The sequence below is a fragment of the Falco peregrinus genome, chromosome 3 (genome assembly GCF_023634155.1).
Source record: "Falco peregrinus isolate bFalPer1 chromosome 3, bFalPer1.pri, whole genome shotgun sequence".
Lineage (NCBI taxonomy): Eukaryota > Metazoa > Chordata > Aves > Falconiformes > Falconidae > Falco > Falco peregrinus.
Genome location: NC_073723.1, coordinates 105,994,513 through 106,012,498, shown reverse-complemented (window position 1 = coordinate 106,012,498; position 17,986 = coordinate 105,994,513). Strand labels below are relative to the sequence as shown.

At 48.7% G+C, this 17,986-nt stretch overlaps 2 protein-coding genes across 2 annotated transcripts; one reads left to right on the top strand and one right to left on the bottom strand.

The window, feature by feature from the left end:
• Positions 1-1,802: 1,802 nt before the first annotated feature.
• TNFRSF9 (TNF receptor superfamily member 9) lies at positions 1,803-4,810 on the bottom strand. Its single transcript, XM_055800263.1, has 7 exons — positions 4,624-4,810; positions 4,411-4,530; positions 4,061-4,198; positions 3,574-3,640; positions 3,309-3,445; positions 2,948-3,082; positions 1,803-2,084 (listed from the first exon to the last, which is right to left on the bottom strand). Exons 1-7 carry the CDS (start codon positions 4,715-4,717, stop codon positions 1,957-1,959), a joined length of 819 nt encoding a protein of 272 aa, XP_055656238.1. The 5' UTR covers positions 4,718-4,810; the 3' UTR covers positions 1,803-1,956.
• Positions 4,811-6,783: 1,973 nt separating this feature from the next.
• On the top strand, positions 6,784-16,025 carry PARK7 (Parkinsonism associated deglycase). Its single transcript, XM_055800262.1, has 7 exons — positions 6,784-6,910; positions 9,310-9,445; positions 10,508-10,609; positions 11,884-11,943; positions 12,797-12,866; positions 14,520-14,606; positions 15,562-16,025. The coding sequence occupies exons 2-7, from the start codon at positions 9,356-9,358 to the stop codon at positions 15,720-15,722; spliced, it is 570 nt and encodes a 189-aa protein (XP_055656237.1). The 5' UTR covers positions 6,784-6,910; positions 9,310-9,355; the 3' UTR covers positions 15,723-16,025.
• Positions 16,026-17,986: the final 1,961 nt, after the last annotated feature.

Below are 17,986 nucleotides of genomic sequence, written 5' to 3'. Positions count from 1 at the left end.
TTTGATTGAAAGGAAGATTGCTCCTGACATTTTATTCAGGTGTATTTTCTGTCTGTGAATGACTCCTTGAAACAGACCAGAAAGCCAGTTTTGGTCTATGTGTGCCCCTTATTCTCACAAACCAATTTGCACTTATTTAGGATTTTTAGATGTTTCCCCCCCTCCACAGGCTTTGTTTTGATCCATGGGAATGTTATGCTGCTTCTGAAGCTTCAGCATAAACCAGCAAAATCAAACTGGGACAAGCACTGTAATGAGCACCTCACTGTTCAGTAAATAGATTTACTTCTGCTTCAGGTACAGAAAAGGAAAATAAGGGGGGTTTGCACTGTCTTCAGAGCATTTCCAAATACACGCAGAATGCACTAAGAAAATATAAAATTCCAGCTGCTCCCTCTTTGTTTCAAGGAGAAAATGCCAGATGTTGTCAGTTTTTACAGGATGTGTACAGTAATTCTCACCCTTTACATGTGGATTAGAAACTAATCACAAGCAAGACTGTTTTATCCTGTCTAAGACATCGCCCACTGGTGCAAAGGTTGCTCTCTGATTTATAAATAGATTGGTGGCTTTTCATGTGTCCCGTTCATGTCTCTAAGTCTGTGAACTTGATGTAATGGTCGCTTAATTCTCACAGTTGGAAGTACCAACAGAGAGGAGAGGAGACTTAGGCTAGGGGTAAAAAGAGATTTATTTATACATAACTTCACAGTTCAGGCTTCAGTATTACATTTATTTTCTCACATGCTGTTTTACATTTACTTGTATACAAGTTTATCAACATGTGTAAGTGTGGTTTGGTGAAAATAATCTGTTAACCGTCATCTTTTGCTGGATGGAGAGAGGGGCTGTCATTCTCCAAATACGAGAATAGCATTCTCTAAGTTGAAATCACAGAGGGGAACATGACGCTTTGCGTGACATATGGGTGGGTTTTCATTCTATTTTTTGAATAATATTTACCAAAGCAATAAAATATAATACTTGCTTTTGTAAAAGGTTAAAAATGGTGTTGTGCATGCCATGACTCAAACATGTATCTTTAAGACCAAAGGTGCATTAATTGATCAAAGAGACAGATACAGTGTCTGATGTTAAAATCTTTCCAACCTCAGTTACAAAAATAGCACCAGAAATGTATCACATCTTCGTATACCACATCTGCAACGTGCATAGTATGTTTACAGCACCCAAAAGATCAAAGTGGAATGATGCAGGACTGAAGGTGGTGCGGTCCAGCTGCACAGTAACCTGTTTCTGAGATCAAGTCAACCACAGCTGCTCTCAGTGTTTCCACTGCCTCTTACGCCAGTCAGTGTAATACAACAGCAGATGCAAGCTGTTACGGAACACTTTGCAGCTCTAGATTTTTATGCCTTCCCCTCTCCCACGTGCAAGGAGGCGTGCAGCGGCCAGGCCAGGTACCTGTTCCTAGGGCTGATGGGACCTGAAATCAGGTCTGGCTGTATTTACACCAGAAACCCAAGGCTGTTGGGTTTGAGCCAAACTTCAGAAGCCACAGCTCTAGACGTAAGAGGATGGCGGGTAGCAGCAGTAGCGACTGTGAGCGTCACATGCGGCTCTACTATGCGCTACAGATCTCCTTTCTAGCATCAAATGCTTTCAGACCGCATGTAATTGTGACTCAGGCACCATTTGTAAGAGGGACCAGAAAGCCCTTCCAGTACTGCTTTCAAGTGCAGTACTACTTTCTATATGTAGTATCAAACACTGCTTCTTAGAAATATGGTTCCTAATCCTAGAGGAAGGAAGACAGCAAACTAGATCTTTGTATTTATTTCTTTTTATTATTTTTTTTAAGAGATGGAAAAGTGGCTGAGCTATTTAGTGCTCCAAAATTCATAGATTCTGATACCTTCTCTATTTCTGTAAAGAGGTTCTTGTTCTGTATTCCAGAAGGAAATTCATACATGGTTGACCTGGACAGTCCAATTCCTAGTTCACCAAAAGATCTCTGCATTCTGTGGATTTGCCATGGTCCTGATATTCACCTTGTTCTTCCTCAGGAAAGCGGCAGCTGCAGGCATCATCTTCCTGCATTGACTGTTCAGGTGTGGTATGCACTAAAGAAAAAGATCAAACGCTCACTATCTGTTGTATGTATTTAGCCATCTTATTTCATCCTCCCTCAGCCACAAGCGCAGAAGTCAGAGAGAAAAATCCTTCCAAATGATTCAATAACCTGAAACTATTCCTCTACAGCATGTATATCTGATAAAACTAACTTATCATACTTTACTTTCCCTAATGCAACAGGGGCGGCTAGTGCTGTTTGCCATAGGGATGAAAGGAAGACCAACATGGAATCGTTAGATTTTTGCAGTAATGCTGTTGTCTCCTGTATTCAGAATTTTGTGAGAAGATGAAGCCCTTATCTCTAGGAAAGGGCAGAGCAAGAGAGAGAGAGAAACCCAAACAAACAAAAATCCCAACTATAAACAATGTTGGATGTAATTCCACCTCATCTTTGTGCTGAACTTTTGAGCCTCCCCAGGGCTTACTGGCTGCCACTGCGGCCGAAGCCCACAGGCGCTCACCGCAGGCCACGCACACTGCTGCTGAGCAGACAGAACGGCACAGTGCTATTGCCACCCGTGCCAAGGATGGTACTTGGACATAATAAACTGAACTGACCCTTAACCAGTTCAGCCAGGCTCAGCTGAGTTTTTTCACCTCCCATGCATACTTCCCTTCTATGGATATGCATGCAGTTAACCTCCAATGCTGGCAGAACACCCACAGGTAATTAAGTGCTTTCTGCAATAAAAATTCCAAAACTGTTTTCCTTTCAGTTGCTGTTTCAAATTTACAAGGCCAAAACGTGAAGCTATCTGCAACTATCTATCTTTGACAGACACTTAAAAACCTGGTTTCAGGATTTCTGTCTAGTTTCAAAAAGAAAAATTGAAGAGTGTATCTATCTTACTTTTCTTGAAGATGGCGTGTAGTTTCTTTTTCTGCCAGATACTGAAGCATACACACAACGGTAGCAGGAACACTACACACAGCAGCCCAGCTACAGCAAGAGAAATTCTGAGCATGTCCATCTGGATGTCCTTCCCTAGGAAGCAAACAACATTCTCTAAGAAGTGTTACAGAGCAAAATCCTACTGCCCTTGGATTAGCTGACAGCTTTGCCTCCAACTCTGCTTCGGGGGAAGTCTGCGACACTAGAGAGGGACAGAAGAAAGGACCTTGCTTTAGCTGGTAACTGAATGAGCTACAGTATGTTCCACAGTAGGTCGTCAATTCTTTTGCCCTGTAAACAACGTTATGCAATGACTCACCTGCCACAGGGATAGAAAATGGAATTGCAGGAGGTGTGGTAGGCAGGGTAGTGACTGAAGTAGGATTATCTGAAGAGTGTTTGCAAATGACATCTTTTTCTGCAGTTCCAGGCACCAGGACCTCGTTTGCAGAGCACCTGAAAGACATTTTTAAAGCAAAACAAGGAGCAAGGAGGGGGAAATCCAGAAAAAAAACCCCAAAAACACTGAGGAAAAAAATCCAGTTAAGTGCAATACCTATAGCATTTATTTTGAGATTACTTACTTTGTCCAGTTTTTACAGGAGCCACTGGGCTGATCGTTAAAAGTTCCGTAGGGGCAAGCCTGGCAACCTTCGATAGACAAGGATGGGTAAACGTGTAGGAGATGAGCGTTTAAAACAGCGCGTGAAACATCATTTTTGCCTGCTTGTACAAGGCCTGTGCCCCCCGCTCACAGAACTGCTGTTCCTTAAGCGGCTCTGAGCGGGCAAGGCCAGTGTCCCCCCGTCACCCGCGCAGTGCTGGGGTACAGCTCCGCGGGCTTTGGCACAGGCGCCACCAACCCCGGTTAACGTTAGTTCCCGGCTCGGTTCTGCGCACGCTGGCGGCAAACGAGCCGTCGAGCAAAGCGCGGCGGGGCTGGGGGCGGGGGCCGGCGGGGCTGCCCCCGGGTCCGCTCCCGCCCCGCACACGCCGCTCAGCACCAGCCTCTCCCCCGCCAGGCCCGGGGCCCGGTCGCTTGCGCGGCGCCGGCGGGGGGGCCGCCCTTACCGCTCCCGCCGCTCTCCCTGCCCGCGCCGCAGCCCGGGTCGCAGCGGGCGCAGCCGGCGCCGCCGCAGCGGTAGCCCTCCTGGCAGGTGCACTCCGCGTCGCTGGTGGAGGAACATTCCTTTAAATACTGGAACCGTCCTGGAGGGTGGGAACGAGCCGCAGGTAACCGGGGCGCGCCCCGGGGCTCCCGCACCGGCCCCGCCGCGGCCACAACCCCGCAGGCGCGACGGCGGCTCCGCACCCACCCCGTCCCGTCCCGTCCCGTCCCGCCACAGCGGCGCACGCCCCGCCACCGCCGGGAGGCAGCCGGGGGGCCGCGCACCGGCCCCGCCGCCGCCGCCGCCCGGTACCTTCGCACTTCCGACAGAGCGTGCAGCCGCGCCGTCCCGCCACGCTGGAGAAGGTGCCGGCCGGGCACTGCCGGCAGCCCGCGGCCCGCCCGCAGCTCGCCGCGCCCACCGCGTAGGTACCTGCGGGCCGAGACACGGGGTGGCTGCGACGGGGCCGCTACCGGCACCCCCCCCCCCTGGGCCCGGCCCGGCCCGGCCCGGCCCGGCCCTCACCCGCGGGGCAGGCGGCGGCGCAGGGCAGCGCGGCGGCGGTCCCCGGGCTCAGCGCCAGCGCCAGCAGCGCGGCGGGCAGCAGCGCCGGGCCCATGGGTCGGTGCGTAGCGGCGCAGCCCGGCCGAGTGCGCGTGGGGCGGCGGGCACCGGCCCTTAGGGGCCGCCCCCGGGTCCCCGCTGCGTCAGCCCGGGGGCGGCGGGGAAACCCCGCGGCCCGGCGGGGCTTTCCGGTCCTTTGCACCGCCCCGCCGCGACCCCCGGCGCTGCCGGGCAGCGCCCGCCGCCCGCTCATCGCTGCCGGGCAGCGCCCGCCGCTCCCCGCCGGGGCTGCCCGGTGAGTCCCGCGCGGAATCCCCGCGGCGGGGCGGGGGGTGCGGGGGGCACCGGCTGGAGCCGGGGGGGCAGCCCGTACCGGCTTGCCTGCAAACGGCCCGACCCCGGGGCCGCCTCGCAGACCGACGGGGGCTCCCGCCACCCGGCCCCTGCGGCTCCCGCACCGCCGGGATAACGGGAGCACGGGAGGCGCATCCCGAATGCCTGGCAGCTGGGGACGCGGGGGCAGCCCCGGCAGGGCAGTGCCTGGACCAGCGCGGGAAAGCTCCCGCACTCCTCCGGTGCCCCGTGTTTTGCTGACTGGCTGGATGCCCAGCACAAATGAACTCCAAATCAAATATAAGAAGAAATGCAGTTTATTATGGTACAGTATCATAAAGGAAAATACTGTTTGATGTGATAAAAGGAAACAGTACTAGTTCCTATGCACAGTATGATAAAAGAACGATAGGAGCAAAGCATCAGTTCATTACTGCAAAGCATCACAGAGAGTAAGAAAAGGAGACATCACCGATTGCCACCTTGATGGCACCCAGGCCCACCCTGCGGCTGGAAGCTCCGTTGCAGCCGGTGCCAGGAGTCTCTTGGGAACTGGGAAAATTCCTTCACGGTGCATCCGTCCACAGGTGAGGCTCCTGGCCCAGTCCCCAGAGCTTGCCCACTTTTATACTTGGTGAAAAGCAAAAATAGTTTATGCACCTAGCGTATGTCAAGTTTTAAGTCTAGGCTAAGCGCAGGCACGCACTATAAGGCTCACACAGGCCAGGGACTGCGGCCAGATGCCGGAGAGCCACAGAGTTACTGTCACAACAGAGTCACACATGATATTTATTGTCCGGATGGTCCCGCTTACATCTTCCTTGTTTGAGGGGTTCAGGACAAACCCCACCTGATCATTCAAGTTGTCCTTGAGCTCCCTGTCCAAGTTATGCGATTCCTAAGACAAAGACTTTTTGATAAACAGTAAGCAATGGAATTTTCACCACGACCTGGGCTGGAGCTGCTCTGCCAGAGTTCTGATGGCCCAGTGCCTGGGCCAGGGGCTATCTGCAGCCCTGGGCCCCTCGGGCTTCTTTGTCTGTCCCCCAAACCACGGGCACTTCTCCCTAAAACCAGGGGAAGCCCTATCCCGGAGCTGGGGGATGCTCCGGGCCGGGGGGCTGCGGGCAGGATGGGGCACGAGCAGCACTCGGTTCAGTTCTGTAGGTGCGGGAGCTGCCCGAGGGTCAGCGTGGTTTCAAGGTACCTGAAGGTGCTTAATTACCAGCCAGGTAATTAAGCACCACGCAGCCGCTCGCTCACTCTCCCCTTCACCCAGAGGGATGGGGAGGGCACTCGGAAAGGAATGTGAAACTGGAGGGTTAAGAACAATTTAATAGCTGAAATAGAACAAGAATGGAAGAACAGTAATAATGTTGATGACAATAACAGTTATAATGAAAAGAGGGAGGGGAGGGTAAAATCCACGGAGAAGGGAGGGAAGAAAACAAGCGATGCACGGTGCAGTGGCCCAGCCCCGCTGAGCCCCAGCCCGGCAGCCCCGGCCAACCCACCCCCGCCCCCGTTTATATACCGAGCGTGACGCCCCGTGGCCAGCCGGGCTCAGCGGTCCCGCCTGTGCCCCCCCCGCCTCCCCGTGCCCCCCCCGGCGCGGCCCGGCCCGGCGGACCGGAGCGCCCCGGGCCGGTACGACCACCGGACCCGCCGGCGCGCTGCCAGCGCCGCTCCCTCCAGAGCCAACGCGAGGCCCCACACCAGCTACGAAGACCATCAGCCCCCTCCCAGCCGAAACCGGGCCGGGCCCCGGCCCCGCGGCCGCGCTGCTGCCCGGGGCCGCGCTCCGAGCCAGCCCGAGGCACCGGCGCGCTGCGGGGGCCGGGCGGGCGGCGGCGTCACGGCGGCGGGAAGGCGGAGCCGCCCGGGGCCGCCCAGAGCCGCCTGCGCCTCGGCTGAGGTGAGTCGCCGCCGCCGCTCCGGCCGCCCGCGCGGGCCGCCCCGCAGCCCGGCTCCGGCCGAAGGGTCCCCGGGGACGGCGGACGGGCGGGGGGGCGGCGGGGCCGCGGGCCGGCCGGGGGGGCGCCCCCTCACAGCGGCGGGCGGGGCGGGGCGGGAAGGCCGCGCGTCTCCGGCGGCCTGTGCTGCTGCGGCCGGGGCCCTGCCCGCGGGCCTGCGCCTCTGCCCTGCGCCCCCGGGGCTGGGGCCCTGCGCCCCCTCTGCCCTGACCCCCCGCGGCCTGGGCTCTGCCCGCGGCCCGGCGCCTCTGCCCTGCGCCTCTGCCCTGCGCCCCCGGGGCTGGGGCCCTGCGCCCCCTCTGCCCTGACCCCCCGCGGCCTGGGCTCTGCCCTGCGCCTCTGCCCTGCGCCCCCGGGGCTGGGGCCCTGGCCGCGGCCCGCTGCCCGCTCTGCCCCCTCTGCCCTGTGCCGCCGCGGCCAGGGGCTCTGCCCACCCAGTGCCGCTGGGGCCGCTGGGTTCCACGCTGCGCCAAATGGCGCCGTGGCCTCCACTAAACCCAGCAGTATGCAGGGCCCCGGCCTCCATCCAGGCTGGCTGAGCTGATGGCCCTTAACATGACCCTGGCCGCTCGTAGCTGGCTGCTTCGTCAGGGCGCTGTGATTTTTTTAAAGCCAGTTTTCTTAGAACTTCTGATTCAGAAATGTGCATGTACCCACGTAAGAGAATACATTTAGCTCAGAGGTTTGAGACAGCCTGTGCATATGCTGGCACCAAGAGGCAAGTGGAAGCCGTATTTACTGTGCATAGATAGCGTGTCAAAAAGTGGCTGTTACGTCTGTGTAACTTGGTTCAGCCTTCTTGGAAAACAGCCTGACCCTGTCAGCATTTACAGCGTGACAGCTATTTACATGGGCACCCACATAAAGTACCGTTCTAATGCTGAAGAATTTGTCAGTATTACAGTAAATGTCTTAAGGACAGTAGTGAGACTCTGCACTTTGGAAAGAGAAAAGCTTCCAGGATCAGGTGCCTGTTTGCATCTAAAGAACTAATGAGAGAGAGGGATACAGACTATGAGCTAAAGTTTTCTACAATGAAAAGCAAATACAGTATTTCTGCATTGTAGCTATTCAGGTAGTGTGTTGCTAGTTTGTCAAATTCATACGAAAATTAATTTTGCAGAGTCAACAGATACCTTCAAGATGAATTATTAAGAAGTTTCAGGTTGTCCTGAAGTTACTGCTGATATCTATGATTTAAGTGTACTTCTTCACTTGGCCCTATGTTGACAGTACATCAAGCTGCCCATGCTGAATTGGTCTGCTTGGGCTGATTCTGCATGCCGCAGGACCTTCTACTGTGTGTTACTGCATTCTAGAAAGAGCATCTTTCTAAATGAGGCTAACAGCAGGGAGTGAACCTGGAAACAGGTGAAGTTGAAGCAGGATGAGGGGATGGTTTTCTTTTGTGTAGGCAACTAAACATGGATCTCATTTTATGAGGAGTTCCCAGCTGCTACGTGCATTTCTGGATGGAAAGGCCCTACACAGGGAAAAAAATCCCTATCTTCATAGAGTGGATGACCTGTGAAATGCCTTCTCACAACACAGATGCTCTCACAGGCACCTGTCAGACCACTATGAGTTAGCGTGTATTTTACGTGATGTAGTTAAAATTACTTTAACCTTCAAGTGGAAATTTGGCCATTCATCTTAACTTGAATTTAGAACACACACACACACCCAAAAAAAAAAAAAAAAGCCTTGAGCCTAGTTTGTTCCATTGCTAAATTCTGTGGTCTGCTCCCCCATCACACATGTGCACAGACGTTTCTCCCCCACAACATGATGACATACCCAGCAAATCTATTGCTGAGGTTTTGCAGGGGCACTGGGCAAGTCACTCTAAGTCACGGGAAACTCTTCATGAAGCCTGCCGTGTGGAAACTAAATACCAGGTGTGAGGTCAAAGCTCATGCAAGCCCTTTTTACAAATGCTGACCTGGGTAGGAGAGGTGTCAGTAGTCTGGGTATGAGCGAGGGTGTGCAAATTGAAAGCAACATGCCACCCACCTTGAACCCTTCTCTGTGGCAGACTTGCATCACGTAAAGTCTTGGTTAGGCCAGGCTGCTTGCTTCCCTTGCTGGTGCTGATGTGCTTGTGCCTCCCACTGCACAAATATCTTAATCCCTTAATATCATAGTGCATTCTTTGTAAAAAGCTTTTTAGTTAAGTGGGACTGCTGTGAATATTTATTAAAGCTCGTGGAACCATTTTGAGAAGGCTTAAATGAAAGATAATGCAAAAATGCAAATGACTCACTGTTAAACTTCAGCATTAGGAAGGATTTGTATTGGGGGTTTGCCTTCTAACCACATTGTCTCTTTCTGCCCATCTCAGCCCATCCCTTCACGACCATCTCACCTAATAGCAACCCCTCAAAACTATGGCCTCGAAAAGAGCATTGGTCATTCTAGCAAAAGGGGCAGAGGAAATGGAAACTGTAATCCCCACTGATGTTATGAGAAGAGCTGGGGTGAGTATACAGACAATGAAAAATCTTTTTGTGGGTGTTTGGTCAAGGGAAAGTCTTTGCCTCCAGTTGGTGTTCGTTGCTAGGAGTTCAAGGTGCAGTCTGTCATGTGAGGTGAAAGCTTACTTTTGCCTTCGTACTGGTTAGCAAATGTTTGTGCCAGGCCCCAAATAAGCATGCGTGACAACTGACATGGGGGCAATAGATAACTTTTAAAAATAGGAGCCTGATGTAGACTAGAGCAGAGGTGTCAAGCAAATCTTAGCATGTCAGAAAACATGGCTACTCCCATGCGTAGTAACAAGAAGTGATGTTTTTGTAGGGATCTGAACCAGTACGTTACAGCTTGTGACATTATTTAGCTTTTCTTCAGCACCTTTTGAGATTCTGTTATTAACTAGAATTCTTTCTGGTGGGATTCCTCATGCTGTTTGTTACTTTTGCAGCTGTAGTGGTACACATTGTTATTATCTGATTAGGTGTGAAAATAAGATTTTAAATAAATGCATCAACTTCATGTGTATAGAAATGGCTAAAACAAAAACTACCTTCTCCCACCACCTTTGTCATTCCATTAATGTACTCCCCGTTTTGCCTGCCGTAAGAAACAGAAGCTTGTCTGCTTATTTAGTGAATGCGAGCTGTGCCATGCACACCTATGGTATTGTGACCGGGCATCTAAAAGTCAAGGGAGAAAACAGAATACACCATAAGTGGGTTTGATAATGGCTTGAGCCTGCAGAGGGACTTTAATTCATTATCAGAACTCCTTAGTCTGGCTCTCCTGGGTTGTATTGTTTTCTTTTGTTTAAAACCTGTGGGATCAGATATTCTCTAAACGTCCTGTTTGAAAAGTTGAACTGTTAGAGGTAAATTTGTTGATTTCCAGATATCGCTGCTTACCTTGTGTGTTTGGACTTAATCATGGTTTGGGGAAGCTGAAGTGTTCCGTTCTGAACAGCTTTCAGCATTGCTTCGCTCATTCTGTGTACTACTTAAGAACAAACATAGAAGAAAAATGCCCTAAATTCTTGACTTGTAATGATACGTGTATTCTTCCGTTAGATCAAGGTGACTGTTGCAGGCCTAACAGGAAAAGAACCAGTGCAGTGCAGTCGAGATGTTTTCATTTGTCCTGATGCCAGTCTTGAAGATGCCAGAAAAGAGGTTGGTCGTCACCCTGATCTGATATAATGGCCGACATAGCTTTTCTCACCGTTTCAGAGGTGAATTTGGGAAGCTTATGCGTTCATTTAGAAATAGGTTGCATGTTATGTTGGCTCTGTGCAGTAGTGAATCACAGAACTGCACCGCCTGCAGTGCTCCTCTTCAGTCTTGTCCCGCTTCATAGCGTGCTAGGATCAGACAGATTTCTTAATTCTGTACAGGTATTTGTTTTTGCAAAACATCAAATGTAGAGCTTTAGTTTGTGCATTAGTTGGCCCAGCAAAACACCATGAGCTGGAACAACTGAAAAGCTGCGCTGGGAAGCTAAACAATGCTATGGTTAGACCTGTACAGTGAGGTTGGAGCAAAACCACTTGTCCTTTCAGCAAACAATTGGCAGCTCTTGCACTGTAACTCTTAAATGCACTAGGCTTAAAAGTTCTGTGACAGACTTTATCAGCAATAGGCTCTCTCTGGAATAGGAAGCAGTATTTTTTTCCTTAACTGGCACTGGTTGTGTGATGGTAAAGTGTTGTTTAGTGGAAGAAAAGGTAGATCCCTTTGCTTCTCACTCGACTCAGTGTCGTGGTTTAACCCCAGCCAGTAATTAAGCACCACGCAGCCCCTTTTTTTTAATCTCACTGCCCCCTTACCCGGGGGAGGTGGAGAGGAGAATCAGAAAGGAATGTAAAACTCGAGGGTTGGGGTAAGAACAGTTTAACAATTGAGATAAAATAAAAACAGAAGTACAATAATAACAATAGTAGAATGAAAAGGAGGGAGAAAGGAAGAGGAATGAAACCCAAAGAGCAGGGAGGAAAGAAAACAAGTGACGCATAATACAATTGCTCTCCCTCGCTGCTGAGCGATGCCCAGCTGGTCCCCAAGCAGCGATTAGCAGCCCCCACCAACCCCTCCAGTTTATATACCAAGTGTGACATCCCATGGTATGGAATATCCCTTTGACCAGTTGGGGTCAGCTGTCCTGGCCATGTCCCCTCCCAGTTTCCTGTGCCCCTCCAGCCCTCCTGCTGGCAGGGCCTGAGAAACTGGAAAAGTCCCCGACCCAGTACAAATGCTACCCAGCAACAACCAAAAACTTCAGCGTGTTATCAACACTGTTCCCACACCAGAGCCAAAACAGCACTGCACTAGCCACCAAGAAGAAAATTATCAAGCTGAAACCAGGACACTCAGCTGTAGTGGCCTTAAAAGAGTGTGATGTATGTACCAGCCTCTGTTCAACAGAACAGTTTCATCTTTTGTTTGTTTAGGGGCCTTACGATGTTGTGGTCCTGCCTGGGGGTAACCTTGGAGCTCAAAACTTGTCAGAGGTAAAGTTCTGGTATTTTAACGCTTCGTGGGCATCCTCATGAGTAGTGGGGTGGTCCACACTGCCTTAGAAATCCTGCAAACTCAGTTCAGCATCTGAAAACTCTTCTGAATGAATCGGTAAATTTAATTGTCTTAAGCCTTCTTGTGAATACACAGGTGGGGCAACTGGGTAAATTCTTGGACTTGAGTACCTAGTTAAGCAACATAAAAATGCAAGGGTGCTCTGTATTGTGGGAAAATCTCTGTTCATAATCGCATGGAGATGAAACAGTTGCAAATGAAAATTTAATTCCATGAAATATAAAACAGGCCGAACCCACAGGACTCTTTTTCCTTTGCTGAAGTATTCTGTCTGTGGTGCAAGGCTGTTGTAGTGGTGGCATGAATACCTTGTGGAAGGCAGGTGGACAAACAAGTTGATTTATCAGATAGGATTTAGATGGTATCGCGCAGTGTGTAAGCCCTGGCATATGAGACAAATATCCCATATAATCTTCTTAACAATGACAGAGACTGTCTGGAGGTAACTCATGAATACTCTTTCCTATTTGTCTTGTGAAGTTTTTGAACAACAACTTTCTATGGCCATGGATTAACCAAGCTTCTATGCGGGCCAAGTATTTCCTTGTAGTTCTTTCTGATTTCCTTGCTCTTCCCTTGTGGAGCAAGTATTTATTGGTTTCAGGTTTTCTCCTTAGTGTTTTGATTGCCCTCTGTCCTAAGGCAGGATGGAGAGTTGTCAGCTGGTTTTCTTTGTAAAACTTGTTCATGAATTTGCAGTGGAAAATATTTCAACTGTGCTTCATATAATCAACCCCAAACAATGACTGGTGATACGGTTTCTTCATACAGTCTCCTGCTGTGAAAGACATTTTGAAGGACCAGGAAAGCAGAAAAGGCCTGATTGCTGCTATATGTGCAGGTGGGTTAACAAGGCGTCTTGCTTTGTAAAGCATTTGGATATTTTGAAAGGGTGTGCACACAGTTTCCAACCTTAGAAATCTGTATTCCTGTAATTTAGTAGCAGGGATTTGTACTATATATGCACCCATCAGTGTCTGATTTTTTTTTTGTAAATTTAATAGCAGAAGAATCTCAAATGTTGTGAATGCTTCATCCTGCCAGTTCTGCATGGTACCCAGTTCTTTCCAATCAGTTGTGTTACTGTCTTTAAAATAAAAAGTGAAAGGTAACGTGCTAGGATTTTTTACAAAATATTTGCTTATTCTGGTGATCCTTCTGCAAGGACACAGTGCTGGCAGAACATCATTGGTGTAAATTTATCTCACGTCACCTCTCCTGCCCTTTAGCTTCAGAAGGGAGGCTGTAAATATAGAATTACAGGCTCACCCTTCGTCATCTGAGTGGTTGCAGAAGATGGAATTGCTCTGAGCGTTGTCTGTGTACATATTCTGCACAGCTAGGCACCCAGTTCATTCCTGTGTAAGATTTTATGTAAAAAAGCAAGATGAACAATTGGCAATACTCCCAGCTGAACTGAGAGGCTGGCCTTGGTACCCGTAGCGGAGAGGGAGGAGAGGTGATGAGTGTGGAAAAGCGTGTTTGTGGAGTGTGTTTTCACTTTTGTTTTCTGGTACATTGCTGGTTTTTTTGTTTTTTTTTTTTTACTTTTGTTCTTCAGTTAGATGCCATGCATACAGAGTTGTGAACTTTCTTGAACTTGGCAGTGGTGGTCTTCCACTTCTCTATCTGTATCTCTTGCAGAACGATGGCAAATCCACAGTTGCCCAATAAAGGCCTTTACTTGTAATCAGGACAGTTCATTTCTTTAGGTATAATGATTCTTAGAGCTGATTCCAACTGAACACAGAGAAGGTTATTTCCTGGACTATATCTGAAATGAATTAAATGTACAGAAATGAAACTCATATTAGGCAAATCCTGCCTTCGGTTTCTTTTGGAATTTCCGTAAGGATTTTCTGTCAGATGACCTAAGACTTCTTGATACAAACTCCTTCCTTAAGTCAGACCAAGGAGGAAGTATGAAAAGAAAAGGGAAAGACTGTGAAAGGCAAAAACTTGGCAGTTAGCCTGTGATGTGTCTAAAATACTGCTTGGCACACAGTTGCAACGTACATGCAAAGACTTCCTTAAATGAAATTTTGTCTGTTAAGTCTCTAAGTTCAAGGCCTAATGAGGTCGTAAAGTAGTTGTACCTAGGTGATGTTCAGATTGAAACTCGGACTTCTTGTTACTTTAGTTTCAAGCAGTTTTAAATAACATGTTACCTGGAAATGAAATGACCATTGGTCTCGACTCCTTCAAAGGCAGCACAGTCGTTGGTGGGACAGCGGCATGAACTGGGCGTTACCTAAACCTTCTCTTTTCTTCATCTGTGTCTCTGTGCAGATCTGTAACAGAATGAGAGAGATGATACAGCTGTGTTCTTTTTGAGGCTTTTTTGCTTCAGAGATAGGGCTGGCATTGGTTTTACAAAAAGTAGTCTGTCACAGTGAGCTTTGGCCCCTTGAGGGCCTAGTGCCTGAACGTGCATTCTTAAAAGTGTTTGTAGCAGAAAACAGTTCCTCACTGGTGTAACCTTGTGTCTCTACAGGTCCTACGGCCCTTCTTGCACATGGGATAGCGTTTGGAAGCAAAGTCACAACACATCCTTTGGCCAAAGATAAAATGATGAATGGAGGTATGTAATGACTTTTGTAAGTTTCTCTTGAACCCCTTCTCAGAATTTTAGGTTTTTTTAGCTGAACCCCTGATTTAAAGAAAGGAAAATAGCTTTTGTATCTTATTTTGTATCTCTGAATTTCCTTAATGCTTTCCTGAATGTAACCCAAATTCAGCTGAGTATGCTAAGGCTGTATTTCTAAGTCTGTTTAACCTGAAAATACAGGGCTGTACTAACATTTTCATCCTTGGGGAAAATACGCCGCTGGTGTCATACTAGGAGCATTTTTGCCCTTCTCTTCTTGAGGCTGAGCCATCTCTTGCCCCTTTGGTTCTTTGCCTCAGTGGTGCCAACAGCAAACCCCAGCAGCACCTTTCCTGCTCTCCCATGAGCGGTGCTTTGGTGCTATGAGCAGCTGATGTGTCCAGTCCTCTTGCTTGTACCTAAAGGAAGTGGTTGTGAAGCACTGGTAGGAAGTCATTCTGTGAACATTAACGAGTCTGAAGGCAAGCAGGAGATGGCAGGGTTCCTCCAGTTTCCTCTGCATGCATTTGGAAAAAAGAAAGTTGTGAACAGCTATACAAAAGCAGTCTGGCTTCCGAAAGTAACCTCGCGGAAACTGACAGGCACAGCGGGTGCTTCTTGATGAGCCTGTAGAATCAGAGGTGCATTCCCACACCACATGAATAAGCTGCCAGAGCTCCCTGCGGGCCCTTTTCCTCCCTGAGGACTGCGGGCAGTGATGAGCTGCTTGGTTCCAGAGGGGCAGGGGTGCAGAGCCCGAGGCAGGCCGGGCCCACGCAGGTGGTGGAGGTGCCTTCAGCAGAGCACAAGCCGTTCGGCCGCGCTCCTCAGCCGCTGTAGCCTGCGGGCAGCGGGAGGCAGTGCCCTGCGGCAGGCAGGTCTGCGCTCTGCAGCAGCTGCGGGCACTGTGGTGGAGACTGACCCTCTTTCTGTTGTGTGTCCCCCCAAGCACACTACTCCTACTCTGAGAGCCGCGTGGAGAAGGATGGGAACATCATCACCAGCCGCGGCCCCGGTACCAGCTTTGAATTTGGGTTGGCCATTGTTGAAACGCTGATGGGGAAGGAAGTGGCTGAACAGGTGAAGGCACCCCTAATACTGAAAGACTGAAATCCTGGTGTGGGACAGGGAGTAGGACAATTTCAGGTAGAGAGTCTTGTCCTTTGTAGAATGACTGTAAGATGCACTGTTGTAAATAGAATTTAATTGTGGGTGAGATTAGCAATTGTACTTGTGTAAACTGGGATACCTTAGCAAACCAATGCTCTTTGCTTCTGGAAAAAGATCCTGTTAGCAAATGGCTTCATCACAAAAAAAGTAGCCAGCATCTAATAATCTTACTTAACGCTTGGATGGCATTTAAAAATCACATGGGAAAATGTTTGCTGAGTAAATAAAAATGAAGCAACCCTGCTTGTGTGTTCTTTCTTTGTGTGTTTTTTCCCAGCCCGGCCCTATGAAACCTTTTTACCCCTAATGGCTAGCAACGAACTATTCAAAACAACTTCCGTCTAGAATCTCGCACGGTTCTTCTAAAGTATGAGCTGAAATGAGAAGGTGGTCAGGCACTGGAAGAAGCTCCCTGGGGAAGTGGTCATGGCCGCAAGGCTGTCAGTGTTCAAGAAGCATTTGAACAAAGCTCTTAAGATATGTGGTTTGACTTTTAGCTTGCCCTGTGGTGAGTCAGGAGTTGGACTTTATGACCCTCATGGGTCTCTTCCAACTCAGGATGTTCTGTGTTTCTGTGACATAGATTGTTAAGTTGTAATTTAGAATATTTTGTTTCCTGTATACAAATAAGGCCAATAACTAGTATTAATTCTAAGGCAGCATGGAACTAAATTAAAAGTGGGAATATTCTTACCTTGTCAAGCACCGTAGAGTTCCTACAGCTAGCAGGTTGTCCGTGATAGCTTTGGAATTTTTCTACATTGAGTGGTTAGAGATCCATCGAGCTATGTAGGCAGCTAATAATCAGCATAAAGCGGGAAGTTTGGACTTAGTAGTTTGCTGCCAGTAGCAGCGCTTGTTTCTGCTTGCTATAAATCGGAACTCGCCACAAGCCTGGCTTAAGTGAGCATATGTCAGTCTAAACGAGTTGCTGGACAGGTCACTGGAGGATGTAGTAGAGCTATAGCCCCGTGGGAATTAAGAATTCGGGATCGATTTTTGTCTTTGCTGCCTTTCTCTTTACCACATAACACTGCTGTTACCTGGCTCTGTCAGCAGTCATGCTTACAAGATGGCACCTCACTGGGCTCTGGAGTTACCATAGCATCTGGAGACCTGGTTCTGCATACGTCTCAAGTGTACAGTCTGAACTTTAGAAAATGACTGCATAGGTGCCTTTATGATTGCTCATTTTAATGGGAAACAAGTTCATTCTCAATTACTGCATTTTGGTAATGAAATACATAGGGTGCTTTTGAATACAGAATTAAGAAATGTCTCTACATTGTTAGTATCTACTGGAAGAACTGCTTTAGCTGTATGCTCTGCGTTTAATTTGTTTAGGAAATCTTTCATATGTTTCTCTAGCTTTGAAATATGCTCAAGATATGCAAAAAGTCGTAATCTGTGTAAGACTGGACATGTTTGTTCGTTAAATCTGCACGTCTAACTGGTATTGCCATGCAAATGTAAACCAAATGATGGAAAGATCCTTTGTCCTAGAATCTGGAATAAACACTTGGCTTGTAGATGGGCATGATTCAGAATACAGGAAAAGCTGTGCATTCCTAGGCTGTAGTACTGCTTTATAGCATTAGCAGGAGAATATTTCCATGCTTGTATTATATTTCAACTTCCAGAATCTTTTAATATAAGGTATTCACAAAGCAGCCAGAAATCTGATTCTACATTTTTGGTTTTTATTCTAAGGCTGAGAGAGTTCACTTACAGAAATGAAGTTTTCAGTGTGTACGTTTGGGTTTTCCTGCTCCTATTAAAGCAGTAATAGGAAAATCACTCGATAAAATGAGCTTGGCGTCCATTAATGTATCTGGTTGTCGCAGATTCTTTCACTGTGTTCACCAAAAAAGACTTGGTTAATGAAATGTGGCTATGCGGTGTGCACCACAGTTCCCTTTATAAAGCTGACCCTGTTCTCAACCTTTTACATTGCAGATGTCTAGCAAGCCTGAATTTACATGGGTTCTCTGTTTCTACCAAGCTGTCGTTAACTCAGCCTGTAAGTTAGGGAAGTGTATGAACTAAGATGAGGCTAGTTTTCTTCTAGGGGAAGTGTTAAGAAGGAGTTCACTGATTGGAGAGAGGAAAAAAAAATGCCTTCCAATTTGTGAAATGCTTTTTTCCTTTTCTTACCTGTTTCATACAGAGGTTCCCTAACTGTTACAAGCCTGTTTCCCTGAAAT

Excerpts from the sequence above, each read along its gene's own strand:
- TNFRSF9 (XM_055800263.1), bottom strand. The coding sequence starts at position 4,717 with ATGGGCCCGGCGCTGCTGCCCGCCGCGCTGCTGGCGCTGGCGCTGAGC. Across the intron at positions 3,641-4,060 it reads CAGGGAGAGCGGCGGGAGCG|GTTGCCAGGCTTGCCCCTAC; the intron begins GTAAGGGCGGCC and ends TGTCTATCGAAG. Across the intron at positions 3,083-3,308 it reads ATTTTCTATCCCTGTGGCAG|GGAAGGACATCCAGATGGAC; the intron begins GTGAGTCATTGC and ends TTTGCTTCCTAG.
- PARK7 (XM_055800262.1), top strand. The coding sequence starts at position 9,356 with ATGGCCTCGAAAAGAGCATTGGTCATTCTAGCAAAAGGGGCAGAGGAA. Across the intron at positions 11,944-12,796 it reads GAGCTCAAAACTTGTCAGAG|TCTCCTGCTGTGAAAGACAT; the intron begins GTAAAGTTCTGG and ends TTCTTCATACAG. Across the intron at positions 14,607-15,561 it reads AGATAAAATGATGAATGGAG|CACACTACTCCTACTCTGAG; the intron begins GTATGTAATGAC and ends TGTCCCCCCAAG.